Source organism: Spermophilus citellus (assembly GCF_964194105.1).
Source record: "Spermophilus citellus genome assembly, chromosome: 18".
Lineage (NCBI taxonomy): Eukaryota > Metazoa > Chordata > Mammalia > Rodentia > Sciuridae > Spermophilus > Spermophilus citellus.
The window spans coordinates 34,452,496-34,470,191 of NC_138200.1; the positions used below are offsets into that span (position 1 = coordinate 34,452,496).

Genomic DNA, 17,696 nt, shown 5'->3' on the forward strand with positions numbered 1-17,696 from the left:
TTCCATAATTATGCTTCGTTATAATATATTAATTCATCCTCTGTTTGGGATGACTACAGTGTCTTAAATGAACAGGTGCTTATTTTTCTCATTTAACGAGATGTATAGAGATGTGTAACAATCTGCTTTGTCAGTTTCCCTTTTCTTTATTACCTCAAAATCGCTGGTTATAAAAAGAAAAAAGCTGATTGTAGTGCTATATGCCTATAATCCTAGCAACTTTGGAAGCTTAGGCAAGAGGACTACATGTCCAAAGCCACCTTGGCAGCTAAGTGAGACCCTCAGCAATTTAGTGAGAACTTATCTCAAAGAGCAAAATTGCTGATATGTAGAAGGGAAAGTACAATAAAGGGGGGAGGAAGAGGAAGAAGGGAAGTTCAATAGATTACACAAAGGGGAACAAAAGGAAGGGAGTGTGGGGGGTATAGGAATAGGGAAGACAGTAGAATAAATCTAACATAATTTTCCTATGTATACATATGCAATTACCTAAGTGAACCCCACCAAAATGGGGTCCTAAGTAGAATAAGATATATAGCCTGTGCTTGTATAATTTTATCAAAATGGATTCTGTCATGTATAACTAAGAAGGACCAATAACTAAAAAAAAAAAAAAAAAAAGGATTAGGAATGTAGCTCAGTGGTAAAGCACACCTGCTTTCAATCCTTAGTAACCTCCCACTCCCAAAAAATGTAATCAGAAAGGAAAGATTGATTAAAGGGTGAGAGCATTGTTAGCTACTTTTGATTAAAAGAAACCCTTTTTATCAGAAATATCAAAAGTCCCCAGCAGACTTCATCTCATGCCTTATTGACCAGAGCTATTATGAGGCCACCTGAAGTTGAGCAGGGAGGCTGGGAAAGTGTGTGTTTCTTTTCCAGTCTCAACAAGACTAAGAGAAATAAAATGTGAGCCACGTATGTAATTTAAATTTTTCTAGTAGCTACGTTTTTAAAAGATGCAATTATTTTTAATAATATATTTAATATATTGCAATGTATTTATAATGATGCTTCAACATTAATTAATATAAAAGATTATTCAAGAGATAATTTGCTTTTCCTAATTTTGTGCTAACTCTTCAAAATCTGGTATGTATTTTGCAGTGAAAACCCAACTCAATTCTGAGTAGCCACATGGCAAGTGCTCAGAAGCTAATGGCTACTTGATTTACTATTCACAGTTATTTGCTTTCTTTACCCTTCATATATAGTATACTAAAGTTTCATATTGCAAATGTCCAGGAATTAGGAAATTTTTCCCTGAAATATTACCCCATTTATTCCTCCTTTCTCTTGAGAGAAAGCCTGCTTCACTTTGTTGTGTTGGTGGTAGTGCCTCTTAAGAGATTTAGTGTCTCCTAAGCCATTTATTTATGTACATACCAATACGCATTTTTTAAACAAACAGGTAAAATGTTAATTCGTTTCAAGTCTGTTGTTCTCTAGGCAGTCAATCGTGTCACCAAATTTATTGTCTAACCATTGCTACCATTCTGTGTCCCTTTTCATCTCTCTTGAAATTTTTACTTTCTTTAAATTGCATATAAGAGTATATTACATTGTTGTTGAAGTGGTATTATGGTGAAGATGTTATTGAAAAATTTATATATAAACCATTACTCACTAGTAGTCAACATTTTTTGTAATATTGCATCTAGCTTGGGCTGCAATAATTTGTGATTTATGGACATCAGAGAGGATTTAGATATTTTTGTATTAAAAACATTGGGCTTTGAAGATAATCAGTTTAAATGAATAAGAATGTACCTAAAAATGCTCACACATATAAAGATACGATTGGTACAGATAATCTTTTGAGCAGTTTTCCAATCCATTTTATGAATTTAAAAAAATTACAACTTATTCTATTTTTGTTAACCAAATAAAAATGTTTTCTACACATAAATATTTACTCCTAGTTTTTAATTGTTGTCACATTGGTGTCTGCTTTCAGGTTAATATTATAACTGAAAGAGTTAAGAAAAATTGAGCCTGCAGTATGTTGGTTATAGATGTTTTTAAAAAATAGTGTCAGCCATCTTCTAAAAAATTAATTATTACTGAATAAAACAGATAGGAAAATTTATAATTTCATGAGACACATAGTAAGCTTGGAATGGCCACTTCTCTTATAGCTGAAATAGTTATTTAAAATACATAAAATGCTCATTGCTTTGTATGAGTTCACCTGTGTGTGTAACAAGTGATAAGGAATGAATACAGTATTAGTAACTGTTCATAATAATGCATTTATGTTACCATTATATTTGCACTTAGACATAGTTAGACAGTAAAGTGACTTGTGAAGCAGAATTTATTTGTCTTGGTCAAACCAATATATATTGTTACCTTTAGCTTCAAAGCAAATTTTGAGCTATCATTCTCTAATTATAGGATTAAATTTGACTTTCATAATTATTCCAAATTAATGTAAGAGGAAAGCAGGAACTTCTGCAAGTAACTAAAATTTTGAACAATTGCCTTTCCTAATTAAGTGGTTCTTATATGTCTTCTGTATTTTTTGTTAAGAATGAAACAGAAGAGAACCATTAATATTCCAGAATGACAGAAAAGTATTTCTAGTGACCGAAGTTATCTCTTTAATCGTTCCTTAGTCATTTCTCTGTATCATCCATGTATTTTTGACTCTGTTACTATGTTAACTGCAAATTCTCAACTGCTGTGGGAATGAAGTCACTGAAAAGATTAAGTGCCAAAGTTGGTATTCAAACATTTGCTTGGTTACCAATAATCATTGAGAATATTTTCTTTTCTAAACTTTTTTTATTATTGAATATCCACATGTTACTTTAGTTTTTTTTTTTTTTTGGTGTCCAATGTTATTTATTTTAATACTTTTTTTTTAGTTGTCAATGGGTCTTTATTTTATTTATTTGTATACAGTGCTGAGAATTGAACCCAGTGCCTCACACATGCTAGGCAAGTGATCTACCACTGAGCCACCACCACAGTAAAAAAGAAGCTAGTATTATCAATTAGTTGAAGTATCTTGGATATGGCAAAGTTTGTAATTATTTAGTAGGAAGACATAAATTCTCCATATTTTTCCTGAATTCTTAATCCCTGGATGAAAGTTCTTTAGTATTGAATACAAAAATTTGTTATGTGCTGCAGTATAGCAGAAGTAGAAGAATAACTCCTCCCTATGGACAAACTAATTTACTGTTTTTAGAAGAAGTCAAGGTACATTTTAGCTGAGAAAAGATGCATTGTTTGATTTTAACATCCCTAGGGTTTATGCCTGCAAATTTTCATTGTTTCAGGATAGGGGTGGCATTTTCTTCAATAATATCAAAGCATTCAATAATGTCAAAACATTCTGTCAGATGTATAAATATATACACACCAATTTCAGAATACATGGAATTTGGAAAAGGCTCTATTTGGAGAGATGATGACTGACAATCTGAATTGAAGAAAATAAGTTTCTTGCAGAATAGATAAAAAATGATACCACAAAAAAAAATCCATATAAAGCTAGATGAAAGGTGCATAGGTCCCTAATAACCTGATGGAATTAATTTGATGCATCTGTGCTTTATAATATTTAAGGGATTTTTTTGATAGCTGGAAACAAAAACAGTGATAAACTGTATAGTTATCATCATTAGATTAAATGCACAATTCTTTGTTATTTACAGTTCTGAATGAGACAAAGCCATCTTATATGGCTACCCAGGGAATTTATCAGAGGACAGGTTAAATAGTGAGTAAGGAGCTGCAGCTATGGGGAATGGTTTGTGTGTGAGAGGAGGGTGGGGCGAGCAAGGTTTTTGTTCTTCCTGTGGTTAGCTAATTTAAATGCTTATTTTGAGATTCAGTGTATTGGACTGTCCCAAGTTATAAGGTATTTGGCCCTGAGGTAATTAAGGTAGAAGTCCATAGTGTGGGAGATGATAAGGGAATTGGGGTATTGATTCATTGTTGAAGAAGAGGAGCCTCTTAAACCAGGCCTCAAATTTGGTTTAGGGGGGCTGGGGATGTGGCTCAAGCGGTAGTGCGCTCGCCTGGCGTGCGTGCGGCCCGGGTTCGATCCTCAGCACCACATATAAACAAAGATGTTGTGTCCGCCGAGAACTAAAAAATAAATATTAAAAAAAAAATTTGGTTTAGGGCAGCTTTTTTTTCAATGAGTATATTATAACTTTAGTAAACATAAAGCAAGTAAAAGGAAGTAATAAAAATAAAAACTAGGAATAATGTCATAAAATATAAAGTTTAAAAGTTAATAATACATACCAACTTCTTTAAAGAGTTGACAAGCAGAAAAGTAATAATTAAATAGATAAATATCAAGGAAAAGAAGAACATAACTAAAAATTAATTCAAATAGGTAGAATTTAATAAACATAAATTATGCCACAGTAAGTTTTAAAACTATTCAAATGTTCTAGAAAAAAAAACATAAATTCCATTACAGACTGAATTATTTACCCCCAATGTTTTTATGTTGAAGACTGCAAAAGATGACTGTATTTAGATACAGATGTAGTTTGTAAAGTAGGGCCTTTAAAGAGATAAGAAGATTAAAATAAGGTCCTTGGATGAGAGCTAATATAATCTGACTGGTGTCCTTGGACATGGGAAGAAGATATAGAGGCATTTGGTCATAGAAGGGTAATCTTGTGAGGACAAAGTAGGAAGAGGATAACCATCCTTAAGCTAAGGAGAGAGGCTTTAGAAAAAAATTAAACCTGTTGACACTATGTCTTGGACATCTGAATTTAAGAACTGTGAGACAATCAATTCTGTCATTTAAGCCACCCACTCCATGATATATCATATGGCATCTCAAGCAAACTAATGGAGTTACCAAAACTGATATATGAAGAAATTTTTAAAATGACATAGGGCTGGAGTTGTGGCTCAGTGGTGGAACACTTGCCTAGCACACGTGGGGCACTGGGTTCAGTCCTCAGCACCACATAAAAATGAAGGTATTGTGTCCACCTACAACTAGAAAATAAATATTTGAAGAAAATGACATAGAGCTATAATAGTTTTTTAAACCTTTTTGTTATTATAGGTACCAAGGAGGAGAAAACTATTTAAATTCACATTTTAATTTGTCAAATTAAGTATTGTTGACAGCCACAGCCAAAGGGGCCCCAGCCAGACTGCGGCAAAGTATAAGGAATAAGATTTTATCAGATCAAAGATTTTGTCAGAACTTTGGAAAGCTGTATGTGATTGTAATGTCTCACTCATTTTTGTTGTTTGTTTTTGTTGTTCCTTCCTTTACCACCCCAAGAACCAGTTTTTATCCCATTAAGAATCTTTAGTCTGGCTGGAGATATGGCTCAAGCGGTAGCGCGCTCGCCTGGCATGCGTGCGGCCCGGGTTCGATCCTCAGCACCACATACAAACAAAGATGTTGTGTCCGCCGAAAAAACTAAAAAATAAATAAAATTCATTCTCTCTCTCTCTCTCTCTCTCTCTCTCTCTCTCTCTTTAAAAAAAAAAAAGAATCTTTAGTCAAAAAGTAACACATTAGTCGAAAAATCTTAGGCCTCCCCTTCATCATAATTTTCTTTAAAGAAAAAAAGAACAATTCCAGCTTTTTTTCTAGGCAAATTTTATCAATGCTTAAAGGAACAGGTAGCTCCTACTTCATTAAACAGAGAAAGTGCAACAATAAATTTTATGAGCTTAATATAGTTTTATAAAACTTGACATATTTAGTATGAAAACGTCAAGTTTTATACCAATCTCACTTATATTCTTTTTTATCATTTTTATGTATTCCTTTGCTCATTTAACAAACTTACTTAGCCTCTGCCGTGTGGAAATTACTGTTCTAGATACTAGAGAAAAAGACTGATGAAGACAAAGATCCCTGCCTTCTAGAAATTTTATTGTAGTAGGGGAAGTTGACAAAAGCCCTGACTTCTAAATAGAAAAATGAATAGATTCAGTGCAGTAAATTCAAATACATGATGTTATAGAGAATGACAAATTGCTTTTGATTGATTGGATGGAAAATGTTAAGATCCTTAATTTTTTTGCAAACTGAATCTAACAGAAGAAGGGGATGACATTGAAAATCTGAATGAGTCATGGTTGAAGTGTCACTTAACATTGCATATGGCTACAAATAAAAGAAACCCTAACAATTGTAACTTCAGCAAGTAAAGATTTTATTTCATTCACCCAAAATTCTGGAAGTGGGAAGTCCTGGGCTTAAATAGCAAGTAATCAGTGCCACCAAGAATAGAGAATCCTCTTCTCTTGCTCCACTGTCTTTAACATGAGATATTTATTCAAATAATTTTATAATAGCTACTGTTCCTCTAGGTATCATGTCTACACTGATAAGTAAGAACTAAGAAAGAAGAAGAGGCTCATAAAACATTCCTAGAAACTTGATCCATTGACTTCTTACTGACTTCTCATCAGTTTCAGAACTTAAGTCACATAACCATTCCTGCTGCTGTGGATTCTTGTAAAGTTAAAATCAGGCTTCTATTAGTAAGAAACATAGTGGGATATTGGTGATCAATCACTAGTATCATGTGCCAAAACCAAGTATTTTAGTCTAGAAATGTAAGGCTTATTTAAAGTGAGAAAACCCATTACTATAATTTATCACTGTAACAAATTAAGGGAGAAAAACCATATGATCACCTTATTAGTTACAAAAAAGGTGTGTGATGAAAACTTTCTTTTTTTTTTTTTTTTTTTTTTGGTACCATGGACTGAACCTAGGGGCAACTAGCCACTGAGCCATATACCCAGCCCTTTTATTATTTATTTTATTTTGTTTTGGGACAGGGTCTCACTAAGTTGCTTAGGGCCTCACTAAATTGCTTAGCCTGGCTTTGACCTTGCAATCCTGAAGCTCTTGAGTCACTGGGATTACAGGCATGCACCACCACACCTGACTGTTTAATGAAAATCCATTCTCACTTCATGAAAAGTATTCTTGAATATTTGAGAATAAGGTGAAATTTACTTAATCTCAAAATGTGTACCTATAAAAAAGTCTACAACAGTTATAAGAAGCAGACTTTTTAAATTCCCGGATCAGGAAAAGGACAAATTATATAAATTTATGTTTAATATAGTACAGATAACCTAGACAGGAACAGCAGAAATGAATGTTATAATTTCTAGTGATGATATTGCTTACACACTAAATCCAAGTTGATTCTCAGATAAACTAATTTTAACAAGTTCAACTGCAATGATACATGATCAATATGTGGAGTTCAGTGGCAATTACCAATTAAAAATTAATTATAATTTTAAATATTCTACCCAGTATATATGAACCTTACTAGCAAATGGACAGAATTATAAAAAAGAAAACCAAAATATATATATTAGTGTAAATCATGTTAATATTCAGGATGGTATAATGTTTTGAAAATGTCAGTTCTCTTCATATTTATATCAAACTTCAATAAAATGTCCATAGAAATTCTAAATTTTAATGGAACTTGACAAAATGATCTTTAACTTTGTATAGAAGAGTGTACTGTGAAATACACAAGACCATTTTGGAGAAGTAAAAATATGAAGGAAATGAAAGGAAACTCACTTTACCAGATATAAAACCTACCACATGTCAACAGTAAATGAAATGAAACAATGTAATATTTGTACAGTGATAAACATAGAGTGGAATAGAATTTAGGGTCCAGAAACAGTTAATATGTGCACATACATTCCACTACATACATATATGAAGCTTGATTTATGATAGTGTAAGCTTTTAAGAGCAGTAAGATAGACTGCAATAAATGGTGCTCCATTTTTTTTTAAATGACATCAAATGCTTCTTTTTACATAGAAAGTTTGGATTTTGAGAGGTAAAAGTTTATACTTTTAGAATAATGGTATTGAAACTTTGTGATCTCAGGATCCCCTAATATTCTTAATATTTCGAGAACCCCATCAAGCTTTAGTTTGTTCCTATATGCTTATTTTTGTTTTGTGTATATTTATATTTATTAATAGTTACTGTATTAGAAATTAAGGATTCATTATTTTTGTAAATTTTAAAATAATCCATTACATGCTACTGTAAAATACTATGTTTTTATGAAAATAGCTGTTTTCCAAAGTAAAAGTAATTGAGTGAAAAGAGAGTTATTGCTCTACATTTTTGGAAATCTCTCATTTCTGACTCACTAGAAGATGTGGATCTCATAATCTACTTTTGCCTTCAGTCTTTTGCAATATCACATACCGTGTAGCCTCTAGAAAACTCACTTTCCATTTGTGAGAGAATGATAATTAATAATTTTGAGGTTATGGGCCCTATGGTTTCTGTATCATACCTTGAAAATGACTATTATAGAGTAGACTATATAATATCTTTCTGACTTCCAGATAGGGAAGGCTTTCTACAACAAGACATAAGTACAAACAGTAATCTTAAATTTCTGCAGGTCCATAATGAAACATGGTATTCTTTTTGTTGAATATACAAGAAATTTTCATTTCTAAATTTGGAAATTATGGGTCTACAGTTTCCTATTTGTAAAAACCTTTGCTACTTTTTAGATTTCATTTTAGATTTTTTTTTAGATTTCATTTTTTTAAATTGAAAAATGTGATGTATGTGCTTGTGTACCATGGCACACACCCATCCATAATTCCAGCTAGTTGGTAGTCTGAAAAGTAGAAGGATTGCGGGTTCAAGGCCAGCTTGGGCAGCCTAATGATACCCTGTCTCAAAATAAAAAATAAAAATGAAGGATTCGAGGTGTAGCTCAGTAGTAAAATGCCCTGTGGATTGATCCATAGTACCAAGAGAGAGAGAGAGAGAGAAAAGAAAGGTAATACTGTTAGAGAAAAAAAGAAAAAAGAAAGGTAATACTGTTAGAGAAAAAAGAAAAGAAAGGTAATATTGTTTAAATATATTATGTAATAATCCAAGCAGGGTTTTTGTCAGAACCCCATAATCTGCACATTAATATTTTGACCTGAGAGGTGAGGGGGAATACTGAAATAAAAATAAGAGCTATAGTATTGCTCTAAGAAGAATGAGTGTTAATATAACTCCCTCCTCTTGAACTAGGATTGAAGGAAAATTCATAGAAAAATAATTCAAGGTTAGAAATGAGCAAAATTAATGCCAACCAACCCAAATGGAATCCAGACTATCTGTCAGAGGATAATGAAATAAATAGAGGCATAGGATGTCAGGGTGGACAGATTATGGAGCATTATTAATGTCATGTGAATGTCATTACACTGTCAAGATTCATGAAGCTGGGCTGGGGATGTGGCTCAAGCAGTAGCGTGCTCACCTGGCATGCGTGTGGCCTGGGTTCGATCCTCAGCACCACATACAAACAAAGATGTTGTGTCCGACGAAAACTAAAAAATAAATATTAAAAAATTCTTTAAAAAAAAAGATTCATGAAGCTTTTTGACAGAAGAGGTGATAGAAAATATATTAGACCTTTGTTGCTGGGTGAATACAGGGATGAAAGGATACATAGTTTGTTAAAAAAAAATACAAATTCAGTTAAAGATCTAATTGGCTTTCATTAATGATTCACAAATTGGAGAGTATCTCTTCCAAAGATTTAGAAAAAGTGCTTCCTGAACTCAACAGAGCAGGTTGGCTTTATAGGCATAAAAGCATTGAAGAAAGCAAAAGTATCAGATTGTGTTTCAAAGTTAGTTGTAAGATTAAAACAGGAGATTTCCTTATCAGGCCAATTCCGGTAAACAGGGCCTCTTCTGTTGGTTGGTTTGAATCTCATGTTTTCTGCCTTTTGTTGTTGTTGGTGGTTGGTTGGTTGGTTTTGGTGCTTTAAAACTGGTCTAAGAGTTTACTTTGATAAGGTAGCAGTTGGAAAAAGTGACTTCATTCTTGTTTGGGCTGGTATTTTGGGCCTACTGTAGGACCTCAGTCCAAATGAGTGATCTCTTATAAATTTTTTTTTAATAGATCAAGATTTCTAGACTGAGAGCCTGGAAAGCAAGCAGTCTTATGGAGAAAAGCAAAATTGAGAAATACTTCCAAATGGAAGAGTTCAGGACATGTTGTTTTAGTAAGACATCTAGGGAGAAAAACTTCATAATTGGAGATAGAAGCAAATGTATGTATTATAAATATTCAGGACTAGAATGGGAAAATTGATAAATTGTAAATATGCATTAAATACATACAATCGTTTATTTAATTTTATAGAAACCAGAACTGAGTGAGGTTAGTTTACCATATGTCACCCAGAGAGGCCATTGTATAACTGAGAGTGAACTAGGTCGTCCACATCACTGTTCTTGCCTCTGTGTTTATGCTGTAAATTTTGATTCTTATACCACTATCATTAGTTGAAACCTTGATAATGACTGAGTTTACTTCAGGGAGAGGTACATTTGTATATGGAAAGAAGAGGGACAAGACAGCTTTGAAGAATGCCCACTGGTATGGATGAAAGCAAGAAGAGTTGGAGTCAGGAAGATGGGAAACAACTGGAGAATGTGATGTCGGTAGCTGAGGAAATGGGGACTACTTCCTTATCAACTTTTTTTTTTTTTTTTTTGGTACCAGATATTGAACCCAGGGATGCTTAACCCTGAGTCACATCTGCAGCCCTTTTTTAAATTTTTTATTTTGAGACAAGTTCTCACTGAGTTGCTTAGGGCCTTGCTAAGTTGCTGAGGCTGGCTTTGAACTTAGGACCCTACTGCCTCAAAATCCCAAATTGCTGGGATTATAGGTGTGCGCCGCTGTGCCCAGCCTTATCAACTCTTGATTAATGTGTTTTTTTGACTCTGAGTTTAGAGATTTTTTGGAGGACCTAGAGAACAAGGAAGAATTATTTTTGAGTGGCTGTGCTTTCCTCTGCTCTAATTTCTCTACTGATTCCTTCCCATCTGTTTTCCTTCTTCCTGTGATTTCTCAAAGCTTCTCGACTGCTGGTGGATCCTTGTCTTGGTTTTGAGATTTATTATTGTTTCATTCTTAAAGTATATACATTATATTAATTATGTATGTGGAGGTTGGAGGTGTATATTGCCACCTCAAAAGGATCTTGTGATGAAAGACAGGTGCATTTATTCAGTTTGTCGTATTGAACCATATACATGGAAACCAAATTTAAAACCCTGTGGTTAGAACCCATAGCCCACTTAAGAAATTGGCTTTATTAAAATGAATAAACCTTTATTAAATAAGAACTGACCATAATCTTCATTTCATAGTTAGTTTTGAGAGTATAAACTTAAGCTGATATCTGAAATCTATATGGGAGCTTTTAGTTTATAACCAAAAGTACTTGCAGCTATAGAAAAAGCAGGAAGATTAGACTCTAGGAGAATCAATAGACTCAAGACTCCAAGTTGATCCAAGGAGGTACTAGCATTTTGTACAACAATGGAATACAACAAAGTTTTCAATGTATTTAACATTTAATATGGACATATTAGACTTCAAATATTCTCTAGTATAAAAACAATGCTTTATATTTTACCTAGTTCTTAAGATACACAGTCCTCATAAGCAATAATAGATAAATCATTAAAGAATTACAGTTGGAGCATTGAAAGTACTTATATTTTATTTCTGTGTTGTTAATATTAGGTTCTCACTGAATGTAAGCTTTATGTTAGAAAAACCAAGTATACTAGAGGATACATAGTAATGTAATACTCTCAAGAATTTCAGCATGTTAAAAAATATGTTGGGGGAGCTGGGGATGTGGCTCAAGCGGTAGCGCGCTCGCCTGGCATGCGTGCGGCCCGGGTTCAATCCTCAGCACCACATACAAACAAAGATGTTGTGTCCGCCGAGAACTAAAAAATAAATATTAAAAAAAAAATTCTCTCTCTCTCTCCCACTCTCTCCCACTCTCTCTTAAAAAAAAAAAAATATGTTGGGAGCAGGTATGTATTTAAATTTCAAATGGTATCTTAATTATTCTTGTCAGTATCTAAAGATCCTGTTATTGCATGTGTCCTTATATTTCATTTGTTTTCTTTTAGGTCTCTTTTATTCAAAACCTTGTATTTTGTGTAGAAAGAGTTTACCGTGTTCCTGACTTTGGTATTTGGGAAAGAGGAAGCAAATATAATAATGGCAGCACAGAGCTACATTCAAGGTAATTTCCCAATTCTGAGGGTGTTTTTTATTGTTGTTGTTTGCTTGTTTTTGTTGTTTAGATATATGGAAATTGAATATGAGTAAAAATCAAAGCAATGGATTTAAGCTGTAGATTCTGTGTAAATTAGAGTCCCATTAATGAATTTCAAGAAAGGAGCAGGGCACCTTTCCCAACCTTCCAATGTGTTAGTCCATGCATTTCAGCATTTACTCTTAATCCACAGCTTGCCTTTTTGTTCAACCAAGTCATTTTATTGTCTTTGAAATTATGTTACATGAAATGTCAAATATATTAAAGTTTTCAAACACCAGATACATGCACATTGCATTTGAAATTCCCTTTTGTGTTAAAAACCTGAATTTCATTCTAACCACAGATTCTTATACCCTTCAGTAAATCTTATTCAGTGTCTTCTATAAGAGTTCTGATCAACACCTTGAACTATAGTTTAGTATGTTTGAGTAAGCAGTTGCTGACAACTCATGTTAGGTAGTTTATTTACTATTAATAATAATAGTAGTTTATTTACTTAATAGTGTTAAGAAGTAGCTCTAGAGGATCCAAGATAGTGGGCCAGGGGGAGACAGCATTCTGTGTTGCTCCATAATCCAGGTCTCAACTAGTGGGAATACTGCTTCTCTGAGAGTGATAAAAGACCCCTACACAGCTGCTGTTGCACAGAAATCACCAGTGCTGTGCCCAGGCGCAGGGTTCTGGGCATCTGCATTAAAGCAGGACTTCCGATTCCCGATACCCAATTCCTGACTACTAACCCATGCAGGACTCCTGAGTGCCTTAGCAGGATCACCATATCAGCACCTGAGCAGAACTCCCAGACACTGCTCTTCTCCCATACAGGACACTCAGCTGATACCCACCCACAGAACTCTGGCTGCCACTCCCCTGTTGACCCCCATTTACCAACTGAGGGGGGCTCCCCCGTCACCTCCATCTTGTGATTCTGCAGCTACTGCCATAGTCCCCTATGCACAGTAATCTGCCTACACCTGAGGACATCACACAAGCTCTGAAGACAGCCAAAGGCCACAACACTACACACCACAGAGCTCATTTCTGAAAATATTGCACAACAGCCATCACCTGGCTCCCCCTACCCGACCTGATACCCCAGCTGGAAGCAGCCTGCCTCCATCTTGGGTCACCTTCCTTACCATCTTTGGTGGGAACAATGCCCAGATTTGAACTCTAGCTGGCCAGGTACCTGGTTTCCAACTCCCCACTCTCCCCAGCAGATGGTAACCCAGAACAGTAACAATACAACACAAAACAGCTCTCAGTGGGATGGGTATGCAGTGGGACCAGGGCATCACCCATGGGAGCTCCAGAGAGAGAGGTCCCTTAATTGGGAATTAGTAAGAGAGAGGGTGCAACAGTTTGGAGACTAACAGAGAGACCAGGAACTGGTAAATCTTTAGGCAAGATAGGGAGATAGGACAGGGCCTTCAAGTCATACAAGTGGACTCAAAAAGAGACCCTTGAGGTGCAGTCTCCTTCAGGGACTGGTGGGTGCTATACGTCATTTCAGGTACCCTGCACCAGGACCAGCCTTCCCACCCTGGTGACCTTCACCATCTTGAGGGCAGAGATACCAGCTAACAACAGACAGTTCCAGCTATTGGATGAGAAGGGAAGTAGAAACATACTGATCTCCAACCAAAACAATTAACAATCCTGGTTTCTTCCTTTGAGATTTTTTTTTCTCTCTTTCTTTACCCCCTCTGTTCTCATGCCCTCACATCCCCAACATATATGAAACCAAGTACTTTGCATGAATTAGGATTTTGAGGACTGGGACATCTGAATAGCATTTTATAGTTGTGCTGTACATGCCTTTTTTTTTTCTTTTACGTTCTTTTTTCTTCCAATTTTTACTATTTTAACATCCTTTATTTTTCTTTTTTTTTAATTTTTTTATTGGTTGTTCAAAACATTACATAGTTCTTGATATATCGTATTTCACACTTTGATTCAAATGGGTTATGAACTCCCATTTTTACCCCGTATACAGATTGCAGAGTCACATCAGTTACACTTCCACTGATTTACATATTGCCATACTAGTGTCTGTTGTATTCTGCTGCCTTTTCTATCCTCTACTATCCTCCCTCCCCTCCCCTCCCCTCTTCTCTCTCTACCCCCTCTACTGTAATTCATTTCTCCCCCTTGTATTATTTTTCCCTTTCCCCTCACTTCCTCTTGTATATAATTTTGTATAAACTGAGGGTCTCCTTCCATTTCCAAGCAATTTCCCTTCTCTCTCCCTGTCCCTCCCACCTCTCATCCCTGTTTAATGTTAGTCATCTTCTCATGCTCTTCTTCCCTACTCTGTTCTTAGTTACTCTCCTTATATCAAAGAGGACATTTGGCATTTGTTTTTTAGGGATTGGCTAGCTTCACTTAGCATAATCTGCTCTAATGCCATCCATTTCCCTCCAAATTCTATAATTTTGTCATTTTTTAATGCAGAGTAATACTCCATTGTGTATAAATGCCACATTTTTTTTTTTATCCATTCGTATATTGAAGGGCATCTAGGTTGCTTCCACAGTCTTGCTATTGTGAATTGTACTGCTATGAACATCGATGTAGCAGTGTGCCTGTAGCATGCTGTTTTTAGGTCTTTAGGGAATAGACCCAGAAGGGGAATAGCTGAAATGGTGGTTCCATTCCCAGCTTTCCAAGAAATCTCCATACTGCTTTCCAAATTGGTTGCAACAATGTACAAGTGTACCCTTTTCCCCACATCCTCGCCAGCACTTGTTGTTGTTTGACTTCTTAATGGCTGCCAATCTTACTGGAGTGAGATGATATCTTAGGGTGGTTTTGATTTGCATTTCTCTGACTTCTAGCGATGGTGAGCATTTTTTCATGTACTTGCTGATTGATTGTATGTCCTCCTCTGAGAAGTGTCTGTTTAGGTCCTTGGCCCATTTGTTGATTGGGTTATTTGTTATCTTATTGTCTAATTTTTTGAGTTCTTTGTATACTCTGGAAATTAGGGCTCTGTCTGAAGTGTGATGAGTAAAAATTTGTTCCCATGATGTTGGCTCCCTATTTACCTCTCTTATTGTTTCTTTTGCTGAGAAAAAACATTTTAGTTTGAGCAAGTCCCATTTGTTGATTCTAGATATTAATTCTTGTGCTATGGGTGTCCTATTGAGGAATTTGGAGCCCAACCCCACAGTGTGTAGGTCGTAGCCAACTTTTTCTTCTATCAGATGCCTTGTCTCTGGTTTGATATCAAGCTGCTTGATCCATTTTGATTTAACTTTTGTGCATGGCGAGAGAAAGGGATTCAGTTTCATTTTGTTGCATATGGATTTCCAGTTTTCCCAGCACCATTTGTTGAAGATGCTATCCTTCCTCCATTGCATGCTTTTAGCCCCTTTATCAAATATAAGAAAGTTGTAGTTTTGTGGGTTGGTTTCTGTGTCCTCTATTCTGTACCATTGGTCCACCTGCCTGTTTTGGTACCAATACCATGCTGTTTTTGTTACTATTGCTCTGTAGTATAGTTTGAAGTCTGGTATCGCTATACCACCTGATTCACACTTCCTGCTTAGCATTGTTTTTGCTATTCTGGGTCTTTTATTTTTCCATATGAATTTCATGATTGCTTTCTCTATTTCTACAAGAAATGCCATTGGGATTTTGATTGGCATTGCATTAAACCTATAGAGAACTTTTGGTAATATCGCCATTTTGATGATGTTAGTTCTGCCTATCCATGAACAGGGTATATTTTTCCATCTTCTAAGATCTTCTTCTACTTCTCTCTTTAGGGTTCTGTAGTTTTCATTGTATAAGTATTTTACCTCTTTTGTTAGGTTGATTCCCAAGTGTTTTATTGTTTTTGAGGATATTGTGAATGGAGTGGTTATCCTCATTTCCATTTCAGAGGGTTTGTCGCTGATATACAGGAATACCTTTGATTTATGCGTGTTGATTTTATATCCTGCCACTTTGCTGAATTCATTTATTAGCTCTAATAGTTTCTTTGTAGACCCTTTTGGGTCTGCTAGGTATAGAATCATGTCATCTGCAAATAGTGATAATTTAAGTTCTTCTTTTCCTATTTTTATGCCTTTAATTTCTTTCGTCTAATTGCTCTGGCCAGTGTTTCGAGAACTATGTTGAACAGAAGTGGTGAGAGAGGGCATCCCTGTCTTGTTCCAGATTTTAATGGGAATGCCTTCAATTTTTCTCCATTCAGAATGATGCTACCCTGGGGCTTAGCGTAGATTGCTTTTACAATGTTGAGGTATGTTCCTGTTATCCCTATTTTTTTGTGAGTTTTGAACAAAAAGGGATGCTGTACTTTGTCGAATGCTTTTTCTGCATCTATCGAGATGATCATATGGTTCTTATTTTTAAGTCTATTGATGTGGTGGATAACATTTATTGATTTCCGTATATTGAACCAGCCTTGCATCCCAGGGATGAATCCTACTTGATCATGGTGTACAATTTTTTTGATATGATTTTGTATCCGATTCGCCAGAAGTTTATTGAGGATTTTTGCGTCTAGGTTCATTAGAGATCTAGGTCTGTAGTTTTCTTTCTTTGAAGTGTCTTTGTCTGGTTTAGGAATCAGGGTGATGTTGGCCTCGTAGAATGAATTTGGAAGTTCTCCCTCTTTTTCTATTTCCTGAAATAGCTTGAAAAGTATTGGTATTAGTTCCTCTTTAAAGGTTTTGTAAAACTCTGCTGTATACCCATCCGGTCCTGGGCTTTTCTTAGTTGGTAATCTTTTGATGGTTTCTTCTATTTCCTCAATTGATATTGGTCTGTTTAGGTTGTCTATATCCTCCTGACTCAATCTGGGCAGATCATATGACTTAAGAAATTTATCGATGCTTTCACTATCTTCTATTTTATTGGAGTATAAGGATTCAAAATAATTTCTGATTATCTTCTGTATTTCTGAAGTGTCTGTTGTGATATTGCCTTTTTCATCCTGTATGCTAGTAATTTGAGTTCTCTCTCTTCTTCTCTTCGTTAGCATGGCTAAGGGTCTGTCGATCTTATTTATTTTTTCAAAGAACCAACTTTTAGTTTTATCAATTTTTTCAATTGTTTCTTTTGTTTCGATTTCATTAATTTCAGCTCTGATTTTAATTATTTCTTGCCTTCTACTTCTTTTGCTGTTATTTTGCTCTTCTTTTTCTAGGATTTTGAAATGAAGTATGAGATCATTTATTTGTTGGTTTTTTCTTTTTTTAAGGAATGAACTCCATGCAATGAATTTTCCTCTTAGAACTGCTTTCAATGTGTCCCATAGATTCCGATATGTTGTGTCTGTGTTTTCATTTATCTCTAAGAATTTTTTAATTTCCTCCTTAATGTCTTCTATAACCCATTGATCATTCAGTAACCTGTTGTTCATTCTCCAAGTGATGCATGATTTTTCCTTCCTTCTTTTATTGTTGATTTTCAGTTTCATTCCATTATGGTCAGATAAGATGCATGGTATTATCTCTACTCCTTTATATTGTCTAAGAGTTGCCCTGTGACATAATATATGATCTATTTTTGAGAAGGATCCATGTGCTGCTGAGAAAACAGTGTAACTGCTTGATGTTGGGT

At 35.0% G+C, this 17,696-nt stretch overlaps 1 protein-coding gene across 2 annotated transcripts in view; it reads left to right on the forward strand.

The window, feature by feature from the left end:
• PHKB (phosphorylase kinase regulatory subunit beta) overlaps positions 1 to 17,696 on the forward strand; it is a 223,515-nt gene that overhangs the window by 64,412 nt on the left and 141,407 nt on the right. For both annotated transcript variants that reach the window (XM_081273845.1, XM_081273844.1), the window contains exon 7: positions 11,971 to 12,086. In XM_081273845.1, coding sequence (XP_081129971.1) covers positions 11,971 to 12,086 — 116 coding nt within the window. The remainder of the gene's footprint in view (positions 1 to 11,970; positions 12,087 to 17,696) is intronic.